The 23,208-nt window shown below is 36.9% G+C and overlaps 1 protein-coding gene across 1 annotated transcript; it reads right to left on the bottom strand.

The window, feature by feature from the left end:
- Nucleotides 1-1,643: 1,643 nt before the first annotated feature.
- On the bottom strand, nt 1,644-22,954 carry plekhg7 (pleckstrin homology domain containing, family G (with RhoGef domain) member 7). The gene is made up of 17 exons (XM_084408566.1): nt 22,704-22,954; nt 20,245-20,972; nt 19,089-19,111; nt 16,424-16,542; nt 15,888-15,928; nt 15,427-15,522; nt 15,067-15,213; nt 14,764-14,859; nt 14,536-14,637; nt 13,528-13,641; nt 11,118-11,292; nt 8,839-8,954; nt 8,091-8,178; nt 7,919-7,998; nt 4,837-4,990; nt 4,543-4,640; nt 1,644-2,449 (listed from the first exon to the last, which is right to left on the bottom strand). The coding sequence occupies exons 2-17, from the start codon at nt 20,851-20,853 to the stop codon at nt 2,339-2,341; spliced, it is 2,169 nt and encodes a 722-aa protein (XP_084264692.1). The 5' UTR covers nt 20,854-20,972; nt 22,704-22,954; the 3' UTR covers nt 1,644-2,338.
- Between the last annotated feature and the right edge of the window lie 254 nt (nt 22,955-23,208).

A 23,208-nucleotide genomic window follows, 5' to 3' on the forward strand; every position in this document is an offset into this window, starting at 1 on the left:
CATCCAAGATGTAGGTGTCTTTGTTTCCGCAGTAGTTTCAATTTTGATATTTTTAGGTCAACCCGTTCTTGTCTGTCAGTCATATAATGCAGGTCTATGGTCACTGGCTCAAAACACAAGCACAGAGTCCAAATTAAAACAATTCCCCACGTCCAAATGAAACAATTCCCCATCAGTACACATTGATGGCCTAAGACACGAAACGAGCGGTTTGTGTGAGAAAACGAACAGTATTTATATCGTTGTTATCTCTTGAAAACAGCACACGTCCAAATGATCTGACGGCGCGGGCGGGTATAGATATATACATAGATGTCGCCTTGGATACGGTTTCGTTCCAATGAACTGCAGTAGCGAAGGCGACATCTAGTGTATACATCTATACCCGCCAGCGGGCGGGTATAGATATATACACTAGATGTCGCTTGGCTACGGTTTCGTTCCAATGAACTGCAGTAGCCAAGGCGACATCTATGTATATATCTATACCCGCCCGCGCCGTCAGATCATTTGGACGTGTGCTGTTTTCAAGAGATAACAACGATATAAATACTGTTCGTTTTCTCACACAAACCGCTCGTTTCGTGTCTTAGGCCATCAATGTGTACTTATGATGGGGAATTGTTTCATTTGGACGATGGGGAATTGTTTTAATTTGGACTCTGTGCTTGTGTTTTGAGCCAGTGACCATCGACATGCATTATATGACTGACAGACAAGAACGGTTTGACCTAAAAATATAAAAATTGAAACTACTGCGGAAACAAAGACACCTACATCTTGGATGCCCTTGAGGTAAGCTAAAACATATCAAAAATTAATTTCAAAGTGAACTATCCCTTTAACAGACATCTTGCAGACGTACGTGTGCGTGTAGGCCTACGTGTAACTGAAAGTTGGTGTTTCTCATCGAACATTTGTATTTTATGGTAGCCTACATTTATACGACAACAATGTACTCGAGTCTGTACTTTTCGTGTACAGACGACCACATTATCGAAACGATCCCCATTCACACGAATCCGCGAGAACGACTAAAGAGACTGAACACGCAATACGCATGACGTAACTGTTTTCACAAATTTTTGTAGTTTACACAGAGACGATAACGGACTCTTAATTGTTCTTTGAAAAATTTGCGGGGTTTTTTAGGCCCCCAAAATGCCGTTGTTGTGTAAATTGATGTCCAAAACGCAATGTTTTTTAAATTTTTAGTTGAAAATGGTGTGGTGTAAACTTCCCCTTAGTTTATTTCAGCTTTATTTCCATTACTGAAAAAGAGTAATAGTTTTAGTTTTAGGTGCTGTTTACTCGACACTTTTTTCAACTAAAAATGGAAAACTTTTTATACATTTTGGGAGGAAAATCCCCCCCTAAATAGTGCGACATCACGTGCTTTACATTACATGTTCAGTCTATAGTGTTTCTTTACAAAGTGACATCGCCACCTACAGGCCTGGCAGCATAATGCAGCATTTTTAGTCATTTTCGAGAATCCGAGTAAACGGGGATCATTTTGACAACGTTGTCGTCTGTACATGAAAAATGCAAAGAAAAAACGTTTCCATTTTTAGTAGGATCGTTGTCGTGTAAACGTACCCGTAGTTAATACTCGTAAATTAAATACTTTGTTCACAATGTATAAAAACAACTTGACAATATTTAATTTTTCATGGTCAAACATGGAAATTATTTCCAACACAATGTAGAGCATAATAATTTTTTTAAGAAAATTTTAATTTATACTAATGTGAACAACTGCAAACTTACAAACACTGTATTACAATCTACATGGGTTCTTTATCTAAGCCTTTAACTTTCCCACAATACAACGTGTCCATAAATTCAGCATCTTTATTTGCGACAGGAACATGCAACATTGTTCGTTCTCCAAAAATTCAAAAAGGGAATTGAAAAATGGTTCCTCTTGTGAAACTTCAAACTGCTCAGGGTCACCACAGTTACAGCTGTGCTGTTTATCCATTTTTAGCACACACACACAAGATTAAATTAATGTTGCTTTAAAATCAACCCTAACTGTCAAATATTGTTGATCCAAACCTCTATGACTTTCTTTCTGGGATATAAAAGGAGATGTTTAGCACAATGTGAGCCATATGTAGGACTTTCATAATACTCAAAGGTGATTTCTGTCCTTTTAGACGCTTGACGGCCTCGGTTCCCACCGTACTGTTCTGTTAAACGGAAGGTTCGGAACGACATGAGGGCGAGTAAATGATGACAGAATTTTCATTTCTGGGTGAATTTCTCAGATGCATTGTGCAATGCAGTGGTCTTTTGGCACTCTGGAGGAGGTCCTACAGAAAGTCTGTATAAATTAGATCTGTGAAGACTCCAGATAAAGAAAAGAGTTCTTGACCCGCGGCTGCTGACAGTCCTGCTTCAGCAGAGAATTGATGGCATCCTCAATCACAGACACCCACGCTTTCTGAAACATAGATAACATACAGCCTGAATAAGATCTTTAGCATGATTTATAATACCATTGTTCATTTTAAATGTTATTGAAATGTAACCTTGACAATTTTTTTGCTGCATTTATTTAAACAAAAACACAGTAAACACAGTAATATTGTGAAATATTATTACAATTTAAAATAAAATTTGTTCTATTGTAATATATTTTAAAATGTAATTTATTCCTGTGATGGCAAAGCTGAATTTTCAGCAGCCATTACTACAGTCTTCAATATGGTTGCTGAGTAAACTGACTTATCTTAAAGGTATACACTCACCTAAAGGATTATTAGGAACACCATACTAATACTGTGTTTGACCCCCTTTCGCCTTCAGAACTGCCTTAATTCTACGTGGCAGTGATTCAACAAGGTGCTGAAAGCATTCTTTAGAAATGTTGGCCCATATTGATAGGATAGCATCTTGCAGTTGATGGAGATTTGTGGGATGCACATCCAGGGCACAAAGCTCCCGTTCCACCACATCCCAAAGATGCTCTATTGGGTTGAGATCTGGTGACTGTGGGGGCCATTTTAGTACAGTGAACTCATTGTCATGTTCAAGAAACCAATTTGAAATGATTCGAGTTTTGTGACATGGTGCATTATCCTGCTGGAAGTAGCCATCAGAGGATGGGTACATGGTGGTCATAAAGGGATGGACATGGTCAGAAACAATGCTCAGGTAGGCCGTGGCATTTAAACGATGCCCAATTGGCACTAAGAGGCCTAAAGTGTGCCAAGAAAACATCCCCCACACCATTACACCACCACCACCAGCCTGCACAGTGGTAACAAGGCATGATGGATCCATGTTTTCATTCTGTTTACACCAAATTCTGACTCTACCATCTGAATGTCTCAACAGAAATCGAGACTCATCAGACCAGGCAACATTTTTCCAGTCTTCAACTGTCCAATTTTGGTGAGCTCGTGCAAATTGTAGCCTCTTTTTCCTATTTGTAGTGGAGATGAGTGGTACCCGGTGGGGTCTTCTGCTGTTGTAGCCCATCCGCCTCAAGGTTGTGCGTGTTATGGCTTCACAAATGCTTTGCTGCATACCTCGGTTGTAACGAGTGGTTATTTCAGTCAAAGTTGCTCTTCTATCAGCTTGAATCAGTCGGCCCATTCTCCTCTGACCTCTAGCATCAACAAGGCATTTTCGCCCACAGGACTGCCGCATACTGGATGTTTTTCCCTTTTCACACCATTCTTTGTAAACCCTAGAAATGGTTGTGAGTGAAAATCCCAGTAACTGAGCAGATTGTGAAATACTCAGACTGGCCCGTCTGGCACCAACAACCATGCCACGCTCAAAATTGCTTAAATTTTTCCCACTTTCTTTCCCATTCTGACATTCAGTTTGGAGTTCAGGAGATTGTCTTGACCAGGACCACACCCCTAAATGCATTGAAGCAACTGCCATGTGATTGGTTGATTAGATAATTGCATTAATGAGAAATTGAACAGGTGTTCCTAATAATCCTTTACTGTAGGTGAGTGTAGTTCACACAAAAATGACAATTTTGTCATAATTTACTCACCCTCAAGTCGTTCTAAATCCGTATGAATTTTTTTCCTATGTTGAACACAAAAGAAACTAACATATTTTGAAGAATGTTGGTAATCAGACAGTTGACAGTAGCCATTGACTTTCTTAGTAGAAAAAATATATATACTATGGAAGTCAATGGCTACCGTCAACTGTCAACCTCAGGCTGAACAATTGCGGTCATATTCAGAGATTTGATAATGTACCTTGTTTGTTTGTGTTATCTTCTTCTGTGTTCAACAGAAGAAAGAAACTCATACAGGTTTGGAACAACTTGAGGGTGAGTAAATGATGACAGAATGACAAGTGATTATTAAAACGGTTGTAATTTCTAAGAAAGCATCTGCTAAGAACATTCAATGTAATGTCATTTAAATATGACATTAATATTGAGTAACCTGATGATGTTTGGCACGTCAGCACTAGTTGATCTTGCGAATTAGGAATGTTGGGTGGAAATCAAAGCCTGTGTCTGTTGAAATTCAACATAAAAAAGCAGAATCTTCTATTCACCTTCATAGATTCAGTCTGGGCTTGTAGAATGAAGACTCCAATGCATTGCTGGTAACGATTCTGGTGCATTATTATGAATGAATTGGGCAGACCAGAGGCTGAAACATTCAAAAGACAACAGTGAACACTCTTTCAGTGTTTGTATCGACATCATTATCAGTGCTGATCACATGGATTCGAACTCAATGGAAATGTCTGCACTGCTAAGCGATTATATAACTGCTCTAAACAACTGCAACATGACCGTAATCCAAAGAATGTGTCATGGCATGTGTATGTGTGTGACGTCAACACCTGTGGCATTGATCTGGTCTATGTTCTTTAACTGTAGGCGGTCCAGAGAGATGGGCTGGTCCTGGACAGTGAAACTACAGCCCTCCTGCAATAAGAGCTCAAGCTCTTGGCCCGCAGCCGGACGCAGGGGGTTCGACTCCACTACGCCAGACTTCTACAACATAAAACACACAAGCCTAAAATAACAATGTAAAATAATGTAAAAACCTAAAATAATAGCTGTTTAAGAGTTTGGCCATTCTCAAATAGACGAATTGTAACTTGTACTTAAAGGCAACATAAAAATACTTGTTAACCCATTTTACGTCTGTATTGTGCTGTATTTCCCAAAAAAGTTCAAATAAATGTGGGATGGAATTGGACTTTTCTTTTTCTTTCTTTCAAACCAGGAAGCTGCATTATTTAAATATACATTAACGTTAACTGATATTAAATGTAATTAAAATCATGCAATATATATACAGTATAACTATTGGTAAGATTTTAGAAAAAACTAAATGTATTACATTTACAGTATAATGAAACTATATTATTCAGTTTATTTCAGTAAAAGCCCCAAATAACTCCAGGGAAATGTACACTAATACTGTTCAAAAGTTTTGGGTCTGTAAGATTTTTTAAATGTTTTTGAAAGAAGTCTCTTATGCTCATCAAGACTGCTTTTATTTGAATAAACAAAATACAGTAATACTGTGGAATATATTTACAATTTAAAATAAATGTTTTCTACCTTTATATATTTTAAAGGGATAGTTCACCCAAAAATGAAAATGCTGTCATCATTTACTCACCCTCATGTTGTTCCAAACCTGTCTGATTTCCTTTCTTCTGCTGAACACAAAAGAAGATATTTTAAAGAAGGTTGGTAATTAAACAGTTGCTAGTCCCCATTGACTTCCATAGTATTTTTTTTTCCTACTATGGAAGTCAATGGGGTCCATCAGTCGTTTGGTTACCGACTTTCTTCAAAATATCTTCTTTTGTGTTCAGCAGAAGAAAGAAAGTCATACAGGTTTGGAACAACATGAGGGTGAATAAATGAGGACAGCATTTTCATTTTTGGGTGAACTAGCCCTTTAAAATGTAATTTATTCCTGTAATGGCAAAGCTGAATTTTCAGCATCATTACAACATCACATGATCCTTCAGAAATCATTCTAATATGCTGATTTGGTGCTCAAGAAACAATTCTTATGATTAAAAAAGTTGAAAACAGTCATGCTGCTTAATATAAAGTTTTCTTCAGATACTTTGCTGAACAGAAAGTAGAAAAGATCTGTATATATTTAAAATATAATTTTATGCAACGATGTAAAGTATTTGATCAATTTAATGCATCATTGCTGAATAAAAATATTAATTTCTTAAAAATATATATCTTACTAACCCCAAACCTTTAAAGGGATACTCCACTTTTTTGGGAAACAGGCTCATTTTACAACTCCCCCAGAGTTAAACAGTTGAGTCTTACTGTTTTCGAATCCATTCAGCCAAACTCCGACGGAAAATGACGGAAAATGAAAAGTTGCGATTTTCTAGGCTGATATGGCTAGGAACTATACTCTCATTCCTGCGTAATAATCAAGAAACGTTGCTGCCGTACCATGAGTCCAGCAGGCGTAATGATATGACGCAGCGACTGAAAATAGTCCCCAGCTCAGTAACTTCCAACGTGACCGGGACTAAGTTTGTCTAACCTATTAGACCTATTTTCAGGCAGCAGCAAAGTTTCTTGATTATTACCAAAGCCCGTCTACGGAAAGCCTGTTCACTCCAACGCCCTATTAAGTCCTATTGGTTGTAGTTCCAATTAGAGTTCCACTGGGGGCGCTCGCCATGAGTGCAAAATGAATGGGAGTCAATGGGGCTAGACGGCTAAATTTGTCTCCCTCACCCGATTGCCGTTGAGAAATCTCAGATTTGATTGTAGGTTTTGCAAGTTCAACACGGGTTATAGATCGAAAGTTGAATGAACGAGTACTTATTTCTTTTCAATTTCTTACAGGTTGAGTTGTTGTTGCCCATACCACGCTAGCATTCTGCTAATGACGTCAGCATTCTGACGTCATTGACATTTTGAAAGACTTTTTAAAGCAAAAACACCAAGCAATGTGTAATTTCTTTGCATCCCCTTTCGAAAACAACATTCAAATTACTAGACAAAAAATGATATCCTAAGAAAAGTGGATTTTGAGCGGTATAGCTCCATAGACCTCCATTCATTCTGCACTCGTCATGTGAGCGCCCTCATATGGAGTAAGAGTGGAACTGCAACCGGAAGTTTATTGAGTGGCAGTTCTCCCCTCATTAGACGTTCTCTGTTATTACGCAGGAATGAGAGTATAGTTCCTAGCCATATCAGCCTAGAAAATCACAACTTTTCATTTTCCGTCGGTCTTAGTACACGATGTAACTACAGAAGAGTCAAGTTTTAAATAGTAAAAATATCGAAACTCTTTGGTCATTTTTTTGAGAGAGATGCTAATGGTCCTGTCCGATTCAATGATCTATGCTAAGCTATGCTAAAAGTGGTACCGCCAGACCCGGAGATCGGCTAAAACGGTAAAACTCAACTGTTTAACTCTGGGGGAGTTGTAAAATGAGCCTATTTCCAAAAAAAGTGGAGTATCCCTTTAAACGGTAGTGTATATAATATAAAAAGTAAATGGGTTAATTATTTGATTTCATGTTGACTTTTCAGCATTTTAGTCCTATAACCTGTATATTAACTTGCAAAATAAGCTTTTAAGATTCTTTTGTATCATTGTGATACATCTCATAAAAAAGATAAAATACATTTATATAAATATATTCAACTTTTAATCTGCATTTACAGTAGTCAGTATAATATTATGATCTGTCACAATCCACTGATCTCTATTCAACCTTAGCGTGTAAAAGGGAGCAATGGCTTGAATCAATAATCACTCCCAGACAGAATCAACAAATCTATTTTCACATTACCGTCACACGCTCGTACGCATCACCCATGCTTTGATTTATGTCAATAGAGGCATGGCTGCTAGGCATTTTACAGTAATAACACCAAACAGTCACGCTTACAAATCATACATAACCGCACCTTTTTGCTGCGCTTGATCTTCGTGATTAGAAGGAATTCGTCAAAGAGAAGTAGGTAGACCTCATGCAACTTTGCATTTTCTATGTGCAAAAGAAGAAATAATGTAAGTTCACACCACACAACCATCCTAAATGCACAAGTTTCACCAATGAGAAAAACTCAGCCATCCGACCTATGAGAACGAGCTTCCCATCGTGCAGAAGACTACGGTGAGACACCAGGTTCTCCAGGGTTACAGATTTTAGCAAGTGCTTCAGATTCTGAGAAGGATCAAACATGCACAGCCGTTAAATCTCTTTAAATGCGGGCATTATTAAAGGCACAATATGTAAGATTTTTGGATTCAAATATCCAAAAACCACTAGAACAATGTTATTTTGTAAAATATATTTTGTTGACTTGAGTACTTGCACTATTCCAAATGTTTCCAGCAATGTTTAAATCCAGAGAAATTAGCAATTTAAATTTAAAACAACGCTGCGTTACCCCACAATTTTATTTCGTCAAATAAAGTGACCTGTGTGAGTAATAATTCAGCACTTGCGGCTGTTTCATTAGAATGAAATAAAATAATGTGAATTTAAGTGATCAAACGTAACTGTAACAAAGTTCAAGGAAGGAGGCAGACGTTAAACGAAACTTTAATCGTAAAATATACAACGAAAGGAGCGGCAGCAACCAACTGCGGCATATAAGAATAATAAAAACAGCAACGTAAAATTTCCAAGGCTCTCTGCCCCGCCCACCATTGTTTTCCATCAGCTGTGGAGGAAGACGAAAACTCCCATGATTCCACGCTCATTCACGACGTCATCAAGCTACGCCTTTGTTATTGTTTTAAACAAGCGACCTCTAGCAGCGAAACTTACATACTGTGCCTTTAAGTATAACGTGTGTTATAGAGACAGATTTTGACAGACCTCAGGAACATGCGCCCTCTTGTCTCGCTCCCACACAGGAAGCCACACTAGAGATTCCTTCAGCTGTTTCACCTTCTGGTAGTTGTCCAACCACTTTACTTTTCCTTCAAGATCATCTGTACAGAGACAGAAAGAGAAAGAGATTTGGGTGGGTAACTTATTGTCTCATCAGCCCACACAAAGGTGGTTGGCTTTGAAAGGTTCAGTGCATTAATCCACACCTCCCCAAAACAAACATTACTGCTTTTATACAACCACAGATCCTGTTTTTGTTTGTTCAGTTGGAGATGATCGACTTTATTTAAATTCTAGATTCTTCCCATTGCGTTCCAAGTAAAGGCTCTTTCATCAACAATGACGAACGTTCATGTTGTTTGAACCCCACACCCATCAGACAACTGAAAGTCACCAGGAAGAGTTGAACACACACCCTTATATTGGCTAAACTGTGTCATTATGTGTGTTGAAATGAGCTGCTCCCATCTTGGGACGTTGTTGTATAGAAGATTAACCTATTATTCATTTCATGCTTGTCTAGCCATAAATCAGTCCTGAAGCAGGTCAACAAGTCAAATGCAATCATTACCATCACAACAAACATCGTACAGAATATTACTGAAAGGTAATTGCGACTTTTTAACTCACAATTCAGACTGGTTTTCTCCCAATTGCGAGTTTATATTTCACAATTCTGAGAAAAGTCAGAATTGTGAGATATAAACTCACAATTGCGAGAAAAAAGTCAGAATTGTGAGATATAACCTCACAATTGCGAGAAAAAAGTCAGAATTATGAGATATAAACTCACAATTGCGAGAAAAAAGTCAGAATTGTGAGATATAACCTCACAATTGTGAGAAAAAAGTCAGAATTATGAGATATAACCTCACAATTGCGAGAAAAAAGTCAGAATTGTGAGATATAAGCTCACAATTGTGAGAAAAAAGTCAGAATTGTGAGATATAACCTCACAATTGCGAGAAAAAAGTCAGAATTGTGAGATATAAGCTCACAATTGCAAGAAAAGTGAGAAAATGATGAGATAAAAAATTGCAATTACCTTTATTTTATTTTATTCTGTGACAGAAACAAGCTTCCATAAATTTCACTGCATTTTTATGTTGAAAGTGAAATACATATATCATCACACATAGTCAGTTAGTGGGTTATTTGTTTCAAAATAAGAAAAAAATTTTTGTCTTTTAAAATGACTAAATATAGGACCAGACTTTGTTGTGTGTCAACAGCAAAATCTTGTATCTCTACCACATGGTCATTACCATCAACAAGTTTGTCTTAGTAAATTATATATTTAAATGAATCTATTTTATATAAACAAAAACTATTTTTATTAATATATATATACTTTTTTAAATAAAAAACAAACAAACATTAAAATGCAAATATTTTAACAGATGGAAGGGCAAACATGAATGCATGAAAACACAGAGTGTGTATTTATCTCATTTCCTTATCAAAACAGGGTACTTGATAAAAACATAATGGATTTATGACAAGGTGTGCAATGCTTCAGAAAAGATAACTGGGCATATCAGGTTTTCATGACTAACTAAAACATGGCAGCTGTGTCTTTCACACTGATTTTGCAGCTGTCACTCTGCATATCTTTTCTCATGGCGGCTGTCACAACAAACCTCACAAACATCTTCTCTATGAAAACAGGAAAAGTCACCTTTCACAGCTTCTAATTCCTGGTTTGACAAGAGCGTTTTACACAAACCAGATCAAAGCATCTGCATATGAGGAACAAAGAAAACTATTTTGTCTTTCTCCCACATAAGTACTGCTTAAAAAACATGTGTTTTTGAAGTTTTTATTTTTTTGGTTCGGGTTGATAATGGATATTTAATAATGCATGCTCACGGTCATCTTAAATGTTCACACATTTTCTTCCTGTAGTACATTATAATTTTGTGATGGCTACATTTATTCAGACAAAATAGTATAACATTTAAATATCACTTAAAAGTATTTTTTTTTTAAACACTAATTTAACAACTTCTAAAAGTAATATTTAGTAAATCTCAAAATTAATATAAATTTTTCACGTAACTAAATTCACTTTTATTCACTTAATTTCAGCATTTAGTGTTTTATTTGTAATTTATTTAGACAAAATAGTATTACTTTTTTTAATATCCGCCATTTATCAGTTATCAGCCATAACATGAAAATAATTTTCAGCTTATTGGTATTGGCATGAATTTTCATATCGTGCATCCGTACTTTGAACTGTCACATTAATGCCATTGACTTACAGATGGCTCTGTCAACAAGATCCACGATGCTCTGTATGGTGTTCTCCTCGGCCTCGGAGCAACTCCTCTTCCCAATGTTCTTCAACAGCAGAGGGTACCGTGTAAACCTCTGCAGAGGAATCACCAGAAGATCCTTTAAATGCAGTCTGCGGCACTGCTCGTTACGTTCACACCACTGGATGAGAGAAAGAGTGAAGGATGGGAAGAAATATTTTACAAAAAAGGCTCTTAATTTTGTTTTGGAGGTCTCCTACAATAGGCTTGCATGCATCCAAGGTAAAATAACACTTTATTTATCTCATAATATTTCTCACAGTGTCTGAAACGTTTCAATAAAGGATTCGGTCTCTCTGATGATTTCATGAGATAGATTAGATAGATTACATGAGACATGACACATTTCTGTAAGTTGTACTTTCAACATACCTTCTAATGTTCATTCGTGTTTATTTACTTTTAACTAGTACATTGTAAAAAATGTACATTGGACTACACGACATTCCTCCCAGGTTAGTGACATCACCAACCCTAAAATTTACCGGGAACACGATTTATAGATTATCAAGACAGAATATGCTAATCAATGACTAGAAGATAACTACACATAAGCTACATAAATTCATCAACTAACCATTCAGAAATGTACTGTTGCTTCTACATGTTGTCACTTTCTTCTCGAGTCTCTCCATCATTGTCTGACTCCGGTTTGAACATAAAAGGCTAAGTTTTTGAAATTTTCAGTTCATGTCTGTGTGAGTGCAAGCTCTTGAAGCTCCGCCCCCTGTGCTGGGAGCAGCAGCTCATTTACATTTAAAGGAACAGACACAAAACGGTGTGTTTTTGCTCACCCTCAAAAATTGACAATTTTAAAATGCTATATAAAAATATCTGTGGGGTATTTTGAGGTAAAACTTCACATACACACTCTGGGGACATCAAAGATTTATTTTACATCTTGTGAAAATGGCATTATACCACCCCTTTAAGTTATTTCAAATTAAATGACATTAAACTGACTTAAAAAAATGAGTTGAATCTTGTATTACTTATAAAAAAAGTTGAAAATTGCTTAACTTATTTTGATGAGTTAAAGCAATGTAAAAACGTGTTGTTATAACTTATTGATCATATAATTTGTTACAGTGTAATAAAGAGGAACACAGATGCCACTTGAACTGATGCCACTTACATTTAAGAGTACCAAAACGTTATTTAATATTTGAATTTCAAAATAAAAGTGACAGAATTTGAAAGCTTAGACTTTGTTTCAAATCAAAAGTAACCTGCTCTGTCTTGTCTTTCTCTGTCAGTGTCCTCTTTGCGTCACGATTTTTCAATGCGTTAGAAAATGGATGTGTGGCGTGAGAGAGTGAGAACAGTGTTAACTGCGTGAAAGTTGGCAGCCCTGAGTAGATGTTGTTGTCAGGCAAACGTATTGTAAGTTCATGCAGGAAGTAAGACTGGAATTATTGATGACACGATTCAGGCAGATTATAATCGATTCTTTCTTTTGGGAAATAATGGTTGCATACGAAAACTTGGGGAATGACTTTGCAGGCAGCGTTTGCGCAAGAAGGTACCTTACGAAACTGATTTCAGACAGACTACTGAGGCAGCGTAACAGTTTAATGATCTACAGCAAAATAGAGAGAGCTTTGGTGAGAACTAAACAAATATTTAATTACTACAGTAGTAATTTCTCGCTAGAAACGACATCAGAAGTGGAAAACGTTGGTCAAAAACGTACATTTACACAAACCGACCAGCCACAACTGACTGACCAATCTTTCTTTTTCTAGCTCAACTGTCACCAAATGGAACGCATAGGATTGTGGGATATCAAAAGCAGTGAAGAATACATCTATGCTTCCCTGAAAAAAAAATCGATCAGATGAAGGTATCTCAGGAGAAGTGAAGCTAACATTGGATTCAGACGTGCCTTGATGCCTTCCTACCCTGAAATAGAGCATTTTTAAGTTTTTGGATGCAGCCAATAACTCTTTGAAAAATCTTTTTGCAGACCTTTAACATTCATAAACAGCTATATTAAACATAACATAAAAGGTCATATCTAAAAAAGCACAATATTGGCACATTTTTGATAATACTGTAGCCTACTTCTTGTCATGAATATAATACTGACAAATCAGATCCCCTGTGTGCAAGTGGAAAGGCAAGAAGCGACAGGCCAAAATTGATGTGGAGACAGCTGATGGTGTAAGAGTAGCAGAGTAGCAGAGTCAACAGTTTTTCAATGTTCAATGTTCCTGCGTGAGAAGCAACGGTCCCTGACAATACCCTGCAGTGGCCTGAACCTCGTGTGGGAACATTTGCCCTGTTCCCTAGATCTTGTCAGTACATTGAGACCAAGCCCTGATTTACCATATCAAATCTTGCCTGCCACGGTTACCTTCACGAAAGAGCCAAAGTCCTCCCTGAGCTTCAGGCTGTCCAGATAAAAGATGGCCGTACTGTAATTCAGGCAGTATTTCTGTAGACAATGGCAAATGCTCTCACCAAACGCCTGTAAAGTCAACAGTCAATAAGGGAGAGTGATCAGAAGAGAACAATAGAGAAAAAGTTCTGTTATCTTTTAGCAAACGGAACAAAAGATTAGCGGTGTTCAGTTTTTTTGTTTTCTAAAACAATCATTTGCTTAATGTCTAACATAATAATACATTATGTAAGCACAACACAGCAGTTATACATTATGTTTAAAGGTCACTGACCGTGTCTTTCCATTTCAATGAGCATTTTTTATTTTAGATTGTTGGAGTTATTTTGTATGTAAACACTTTTACATTGTTAAAGATTTCGGTCACACTTTAGTTCAGGGTTCAATTATCACTATTAACTAGTTGCTTATTAGCATGCACATTACCAGGACATTGGCTGTTTATTAGTACTTATAAAGCACATATTAATGCCTGGTTCTGCATGACCATTTCTACATCCCTTAATCCTACCCCATACCTAAACTACCTTACTAACCTTTAATAAGCAGTAATTAGGAGTTTACTGAGGCAAATGTCATAGTTAATAGTTAGTCACTAGTGAGAAAAGGACTCTAAACTAAAGTGTGACCAAGATTTCTACTTCAAATACATGCTGTTCTTTAAAACTTTAAATTTATCAAAAAATCCACAAAAATATCAGCATATTAGAATGATTTCTGAAGGATCATGTGACACTGAAAACTCAAGTAATGATGCTGAAAATTCAGCTTTTCCAACACAGGAATAAATTACATTTTAAAAATATATTAAATATAAAACAGTTTAAATAAAAGTTCACAGTATCACTGTTTTTACTCTATTTTTGATCAAATAAATCATAAGAGACATCTTTCAAAAAACACCTTTGAATGGTAGTACACACACACACACACACACATATATATCAACCTATGGTATCCTACCTTTCTAAGGAGTTCATGCAGAGATTGAGTACTATTGTTGTCTGGACTGGCCCACATTTCCTTAATGACACGCAAGAGACTTGTAAGGAAGCCGAAGCTAACCTGAAATATAGTACGAAACAAAAGAGAACTAAGAACAATATTTCATATTATAAACCAGACTAGTCACAAAACTGCAGTTGTTAAATTTCCTGTTACAATTTTCCACCAAACTCATTGAAGTCTTACCAGACAAAGCTCATTGAGATTCGCAAAGAGCCTCCAGGAGTCAATGTCCAGTAGACACTCTCTCATCTGCAGGTCTGTTAGTGTGGTCAGAAACACCTATACGCAGAACAAAGGCAAGCACATTTAAGCTCTATTCCTACAGAGTGACGAAATGGTTGGTTGGCACCAGACTATTTGTGTTAGCTTGTAGTTCACTGGTAAATTTCACTGGAACCATGCAATATAAAGTACGATAAAAACTGTATTTGTCTCTTTCACTGGAGGACATGCCATTCCATAATACTAAAGGCATCATGTTCACACCTCTTTTAAAACCATAAGCTGATCAAGGAAGTAGACACATTCACTGGTGAAAAGCTCCCAAATGGCCTCCTGTTTTCGGTAGGTTTTTGGATTCTCCGCTGCTTCCAGTTCAGAGCGACCGCTCAAAAAGTCCTCCAAAGACATATCCTGAAAGAAGAGAGAGAAATTTGGCTCCTTAGGCCAAGACACCACAGGCAAAAATATTTTTCATGAAGAAATAAAGATATAAAGTCAGAAGAGAACTCACAACATTTTTACACATGGATGTCTTGACTTAATAATAACAAGGTGCCATGCATAAAAAACGAAGGTGCTCTAAAGCTCATCTCAGGTGGTCAAAATCAACAGATTTTTTTTTACCTTAAATGTCTGAAAGTCTGTGTCTCTCCATTCCTGGACCTGAACGCCAGCCAGACACTTGTCAATGTCGGCTACGCTGCAAGTCTTTCCTTTTGTCTGTTGGAAAACACCACTCACATTTACTCAACATCACACTGCCCGGCCCTCAACAGGTCTCTTTGTGTTTGAGCACAAACTGTGGAGCAGATTAGATAGCAGGACATGTTCGAGCTCTGTTAGACAGGCCCGTTTTGTTGTTGTTTACTGTTAATTGAATTGATTGGGTGGAAGGTGTGCATGCATTCAAATCTGATGTAGCTCAAAACGGGTCAGTGAACACTATGTGCTAGACATCATCCGAATGACACGAAGCATCTGAAAAATTACAATAGAGTATCTGCAGATGGCACCAACCACAGAACTGGCATTAGATCAAAACTTCATGGGAGAGATTATTGAAACGTTAAAATACGGGAACTTACTGTGCTACGCCTCAAGAAGGGCCACTTTGATTTCTTAGTGTCTGTAAAAAATGCAATAATAAAATGCTGGTAACACTTTACAATAAGGTTCATTAGTTAACATTAGTTAATGTATTAACTAACATGAACTAACAATGAGCAATACATTTGATACTGTATTTATTAATCTTTGTTAATGTTAGTTAATAAAAATACAGCTGTTCATTGTTTGTTCATGTTACTTCACAGTGCATTAACTAATGTTAACAAATACAACCTTTGATTTTAAAGATTGAGATTAGTACATTTTGAAATTAATATGAACTAAGATGAATAAATTATGTAGAAGTATTGTTCATTCTTAGGTAGTTAACAAATTAACCTTATTGTAAAGTGTTACCAAAATGCTTAACTTTATACAGAGCAAAACATACAAGTATATTGCAATTTGGAGAATGTGTTATTATTCTTTCTTTAATATTAAATTCTGTGAGTGTCAATAGGCTATAGGTTAGTAAATGTTAGCAATTCATGTCAAACCCTGAGTCATGACTAACCTGAATAGTCTGATTTATTTAAAATATCAGCAGCGCCATTGGACACAAACAAATCTCCAGGAGAAACATCCAATCCAGGAAGACTCACAACCACGGAGCTCCGCCTCCTCTCCTGCAGCCTGAGAAAAAGCGAACCAGAAGAGAACAGGTGAGTTCGGAGGACATTCCAGCCCTTGAGGCAGCCAGTCTTTCAAAGTAAATGTATGCATGATGGATGTGTACTGAAATAATGTTGGTTAACCACAGAGCATCGCATTGAACATTTATTTGCTTTGCATTTGTATAACGACACTTTCTACAAGTTCACCACGAGGGTAGATTTGCATGTGAAATGCAATTCCGCCAAATTAATTTAACCTCTATCCAGTCCAGAATAGCACAATAGCTCCTTAGACCTCGGAAAACAATGATTTCACTAAATTAATCCGAGAAGGTTTGATAAACCTTGGCCAATGCGCTGTAGTAATCTCTTTATGCAGAGCCAAGCCGTGTGCTAAACTTGAAATTTCAAACCAGATTTGCTTTAGCAGGAAATCAAAGAATTCCATGTTCACATTTCTAACATGCCTTGCTAGTATTAGGTGGCCGGAACTGCGTTTGCAAAGACGACTAACGAAACCATTCCATGTAACAGCTGTACCTGCACACCATCGCATGGATTTATAGGTCTGTCAACGGACAACTGAGCAGTGGGATATATCGGAAGATACAGATTATTATATTGACTGGTTGAGAACAAAGAGCAGCAGCAGGGGTGGGAAGTCAGCACCCTGATTTTTAGCCTGCGGCAGTAGGAGCGAAGTCATTATTAATCAAATCAAATGGTTTTGTTGAGAAAACAAACATGTAATAAGCTCATTTATATGGTGGACTGCAAACAATGTAGAGAAGGACACATTTCTGCTCTTGTGCAGTTCCCTATACTGTTTAATCATCATTATAGTTTATAATCACTATATTAAACATGAATATAGTTCCGTACAGTGAATTTCTGTTTTTTTTTTCTGCTCTGCTTCAGTTTCCCTGTCACATTTTGACATAAAATCCTAAGGGCTTTTAGGCATGGCTATGACTGTTTTCACACACAACTCGATAGTCTGGTTTTTGTTTGAGTCACTCTCAGCTTTGTGCCTATCCATCTGTAAAGAGACTCAATGATGTGGTGTGTGTCAATAAACAGTTTACAGGGGCTTACTTACATCTTCAAATGCAGGTATGGGGGAGCAATAAGAGCTTGGAAGTAAGAGAAAATCATACCTTCCATCCATGAAATAAAAACAAATCTGTTTTACTACAACATTAAAGTAAAAGACAAAGGTTGATCAAGGCAAACTTTGACTGTAGGCTTTACAAATCTTTAACTGAAATGTGAAGGCCTAGAAATTTAAAAGCCAGACAGAGAGATATGGATGGATGGATTCTAAAGAGGGGCATTTTAATAAATAGGTGCACTATATTACATATCCATTATATTTTTTACTTAACCATTAGTTTTCCTTATTGACTGTATGTTAAATAAATCTGTCATGAAAGAAGTTAGTACACCATTGTTTGGATGGATAGATGGATGCCTAGATTGATGTCCATTGCTTGAGTTTGCCAAACCAACATAACAAGAATCCCAACTGAATACAATAACAACTGCAGATACTATATCAGTCTTTCCGTTTTCATCACAGTGAATCTGGGATCATATACCAATAAACACTTGACTCATATAAAGTGTTATGAGATATGAATTCTTCAGCATTATAAAGTGAACACCCATTTTCACGGTCCCTGGCACAATGAACCCATCAAATACTTCCTTTTTAACTTTATACTTTTTTTTTTTTTTAAACCTATGTGTTCGCTTTTTACACTTCCAACTTCTCCTTTGCAAGTGCAAACAGAAACACAGATGCCAGTATATTGAACCCTACCAGTAAAAAGTCACTCATTGCATCTCCTTTTTACCGACATTAAAAACAGGTCACTGCTAATGGCTTGTTATCTAGAGGCAATCCTAGAATGAAGCAGCCCTCTATGCCGACTATCCCTGCCCCAGCACGACCACAAAGAAGGGAGCATTGTCCTCGCACCTCCACGGAATAAAGATGCCCCCTTAACATAACTGTCCCGTCCAATCGCCGTCCAGGGATGAGCACTGCAATCAGACGGTGCCATACTGTAATTAAGGCCACAATAGCTGCCTAATTATCCACCGCTGAAAAGACGACCGTGGCCCAAGCAGAGTGGGCCCGACAGGGGGAAAAGCGTCACTAATGAGAGTTTGTCTGGCCCGTACAGGGCCGAATGATGGAACTCTAATAACTCTCCATTAAAAGTTCATGTGCAGCTAACAAAGCGGCAATACAATGAACAAAGAACTTCCCTCTATCCCAACACCCCCTGCGCCAGCATGGTGGCGCTCTACTGAAAAAGTGTCCTGCTTTAGCCTCATTACCCCACACACAAACAAATTCCTGGATTAATGAAACAACTTTTCAAATGAGAGATGTTGAGCAACAAGAATCGGCCGGGTAGTTTAAGTGAACAAGAAAATGCTGGTTTGACACAGAACAAAGTGACCATACACACTAAGGGCAAAATTACGGTTCACATGCAAATATGACTCGGGTGGGGACGGTTTATGCAAAACATTAGATAGAAACAGCTCACCTACCTTTTATGACAGGGATCCTTGACCTGTAATCAAAAGCAGATACAACAAAACGTGAGCAAAGTACTTTAAACACTAGTCATTTCTAAGTCATCAGCTGCATAATATCAATTTCAAAGGATCTCATCATACAACTGGTGCGGGTTAAAGAACCCTAAAGTTCTCACATCTACAGATATCTCACTCCATTGTGGAAATGCTTGGATGAATGTGTGAGAGGGGTGAATGGGGCTTTCCTTTTATACTTTTGATTCTTCACTGACCCTTCCATTATTTGGTGATTGCTGAATGCGCTGAAAGGAGCTTCATCAGAGGAGAGGTCTGAAGCTGACAATGCATGAAACTACTGATTCAATTGCTGTCAAAAGCTCTTATTGTGAACTACTACCTCAGGAGGTCGAAGAGGAATGAGACAAGAGACAAGAGGCTTTCTTTGATAAGAGCGGAAAGACTCTTGCAATTTGATTTACAGGCATGAAAAAAAGACATATCATATGAAACTTATTATCATCCATTTAGAAAAGGATAATGTACAGCCAGAAAATCAAATAAAGTCTGACAGGGTGATCAGGACCAGGGTTATTATCATTAACTAAAACTAAGCCTATTAAAAACATATTGTTAATTTAAATAAAGCAAAAAAAATTATGAAAATCTAAACGAAAAAAACCTAAACTAAACAAAAATGAGAAGTAACTGAAATAAGTTTAAGTTGATGCACTAAAACTACTAAAACTTATACAAAACTAAACAAAAAAATTAAATAAAAGCTCATTTAAAATATTACTAAAATCTATCATCGACACTATAAACAAATAAATACGTTTGAGATTAATTAAGTGTATAATTGATCATTTTACCTTTATATTAACCTTAATGCTTTTGCTAAAAAACTAAACAAATGGCCCTAAAACACTGACTGCAACAATATTACAGTAATACCAAGCATGAAAGTTACAGTGTTTTTTTACCTGAATAAGCAGTCTGATATACAGAGATGTTATGGACGATGGGAAATATGAGGAAATATCAGAACACTAGCGCTATTGATCAGAAGTAAGTATTCTAGACTGCCATGTTTCAGTTAAGTCTCTCATATTTACTGTTTAGATATATAGGGTTAGGAATATAAAGCCTGTAGAATTTTAAAGACATATACCTGCTCATTGTCATCAGTGGAGCACTCACTGTCATCAGAAACAGGCTCTTTTGAATCACGAGACTCTTTGCTCTTGCAAATGACACCATTGTCAAGGGTCTTTGATCTGTGTGATCGGATTTTCCCATGAATCATTGAAGATTCAAAGTTCCCGCTCTCTCCATCCAACTGAACAGCCAGTGGAGATGACTGCCGGAAAAATTGAGAAAGGGGACTCGTCGGAGTGGGAGACTCCACTCCTAAAGGACTGTCTAACTTGCTTGGTTCTCGGTAGGAGATCCTCGTACTCCTCATCCTCCTCAGAGTTGGGGACGTGGAGATGCGGGCCGGGGCTTGTCTATCAAACTGGAATAAATGTGCGGGCACGCCGTCAGACTCCGTGAGGGAACCATACCTCAGTCTGGACGAAGTCCTTCCTAAATCTATTCGCATTAAGAAAGGACTAGCCGTTTGTGTGTCTTTGTCCTCGCTTTGCACACATTGGGTTTGAGTCTGTGCATCCGTCCCTTTTACCGTTATCCTCGCATGCCAGTCTATACAGCTCCAGTCCAAAGTTTTATCCGCTTCCTTCCCGTTTTCGCTTATGAAAGCATAATTCAACTCAGTCATTTTGAGTAATCCAGCATTATATCCCACAACAGAAGACTGATTAAGAATCAGATGCAGGTTTGGCTTAAGTCATTCCCACAAAAATGTATCCAATCCTTAAACCCATGTCTCTGGAGCTTCTGAAAAGCAAGAAAGGATTAGAAAAGCCACCCACTATCTTTATTGCAACTCTTGTAGAACTAGCCATGTACAGTATGCCCATTTAATCCCCAAATTTTCCCAGCACAAGTATTTGTCTCCTTAAATGAAACAAACTGCATGCGTTGTCTTAAAATGTTACTCAATAAGAACCAATGGAATTTAAATAAAGTAAAAAAAAAAAATCAGTTGTGGAAAAAAGGAATGATAAAATAATGTTTAAATAAATTCAAGAAAACCTGCAGTTTCATTTGTAGTTTATAACTGTGTATAATACAACAACTCTTTTTAGAACCTTTAAACTCGACAAAATAATTTTTGGTCACAAATGGGATTAAATGGTTTAATCTGCATTCACCACTACTTATGAAGTTAAGCACCCAGACATTGAAAGCCCCTATAAACATTATGCAATTTTCAAGCAAACAATTCAGGAGGATTAATTTTTTCTCAATAGGCAGTCTGTAGTTTATCATATAGCATGTTTAAAGTGATATTCCTTATGTTGTAGTAGCCATCATATTGTACATCAAGTCCATCATATATATCGTAGCCTATATACTTGTATTTATTTATATATATATGCTGTATGTTCACTTTCTAACTTTTAACTCCTATCTTATATCTGTGATTTTATCTCTGTATTCTTCTGTGGAGCCTGCAGAAACTGGGTCATTACATGAAATGGGGGCCTTTTGTGATTTTTGAAAGTATATTTAATTGCTAAACATTAAAGTTATATATATATATATATATATATATATATATATATATATATATATATATATATATATATATATATATACTAAATTAGCTATAAAACTATCACCCCTGTTAGTTTTTTAATGTTGCTGATTGCACAATTGGTTTTGTATTTTCTGATAGAATTATATATATATATATATATATATATATATATATATATATATATATATATATATATATATATATATATATATATATATATATATAATTACAGCTAATTTAGTCATTACCAAATATCCATCAAATATCCAGCTTTTTCAATAATCAATTGTTTATACAAAAATGATGGTTTAAGGGGGTGACTATATAAGAAATCAAACAGAATATAGGAGAAAGTGATAAAAAAATACGACATTTTAGTAAGGATGGGTTATGACGGTAACCTTGAACACACAACACACAAAGAAACCTACTGTACTTTTGTTGTTGTTGGTGGTGTGTTAGGAAATATCACGCGTGGTCATTGTTCACATGCGAGAAACAAAAAGGCACCTTTTATGAGGAATGACCCAAATACATTTCCAACATTAGCCTACATTTAATAACTACTGCATGCGTTATCATTGTGTACTTGATAAAGAAACTTGACTTGAACCGTACATCACTGTGACAGAGCAGCGTGGGAAAAGGCACCTGATCCTGCTCTGGCAACTAGTGTAGGTTTACAGGGATGATGCTAATAATAAATACACTTTATTTATGAATAAACCACAGTAAAAGGCATGATGTTGTATAATGCACTCGTATAAAAAAACAGACAGTAAAATACCTTAGCTTAGTTCTTTGTTTCTGTAAACAAGAAACAAAGAACTAAACGTTTATTGTTGAGGGTCGAATCGCAGATGTAGCCTATCTTTTCAGACAAGAAAAAAAAAAAGAAAAAAAAAAAGTTAAAGGGTATTTGATAACTATAAGTGTCGATTATTATTTAAGTCTGAGCCACTTACCGCTTAGTTGTTCCCGGGGTGGTGATCTGCGAATCGGGCTGCTGGAGGGAAAAGAGTTGGACCAAATGTCTCTGCTACAGTTTCAAACCGGCTATTTATCCTCAAAAAGGTACACGCAACAACAGAATCCTGCTCCGTTTAAAGTGAAATAAGCGTATGATAAAATACTGCATGCATTGGCTCTGAGGCACCGCAGGTTTTGTGTGAGGGAGGTTTTCTCTGCTGCTTTGTCGCCTAAGGTCAATGGAGGTGGAGCATAGCTGTATTGTGTTGAAATGTGTGTGTGTGCGGTGTAATCTCGTACTGCGCGTGTTCATGACCTCATGTTTCTTTAGACAGATAGGTAAGTAAGTAAATGACAGGTACCGTGCATCCAGGTTAGATGTCGTTGTCAGTCACACATGAGCTTTAACCTCATGGAAACTGTGAGCAAATGTCAAGCATCTTAGTTTTCCTTCTAGTGACCACGTGATAGGGTTGATGCTGAGATCAGCCAGGTTGTTAT

Source organism: Rutilus rutilus, assembly GCF_951802725.1.
Source record: "Rutilus rutilus genome assembly, chromosome: 5".
Lineage (NCBI taxonomy): Eukaryota > Metazoa > Chordata > Actinopteri > Cypriniformes > Leuciscidae > Rutilus > Rutilus rutilus.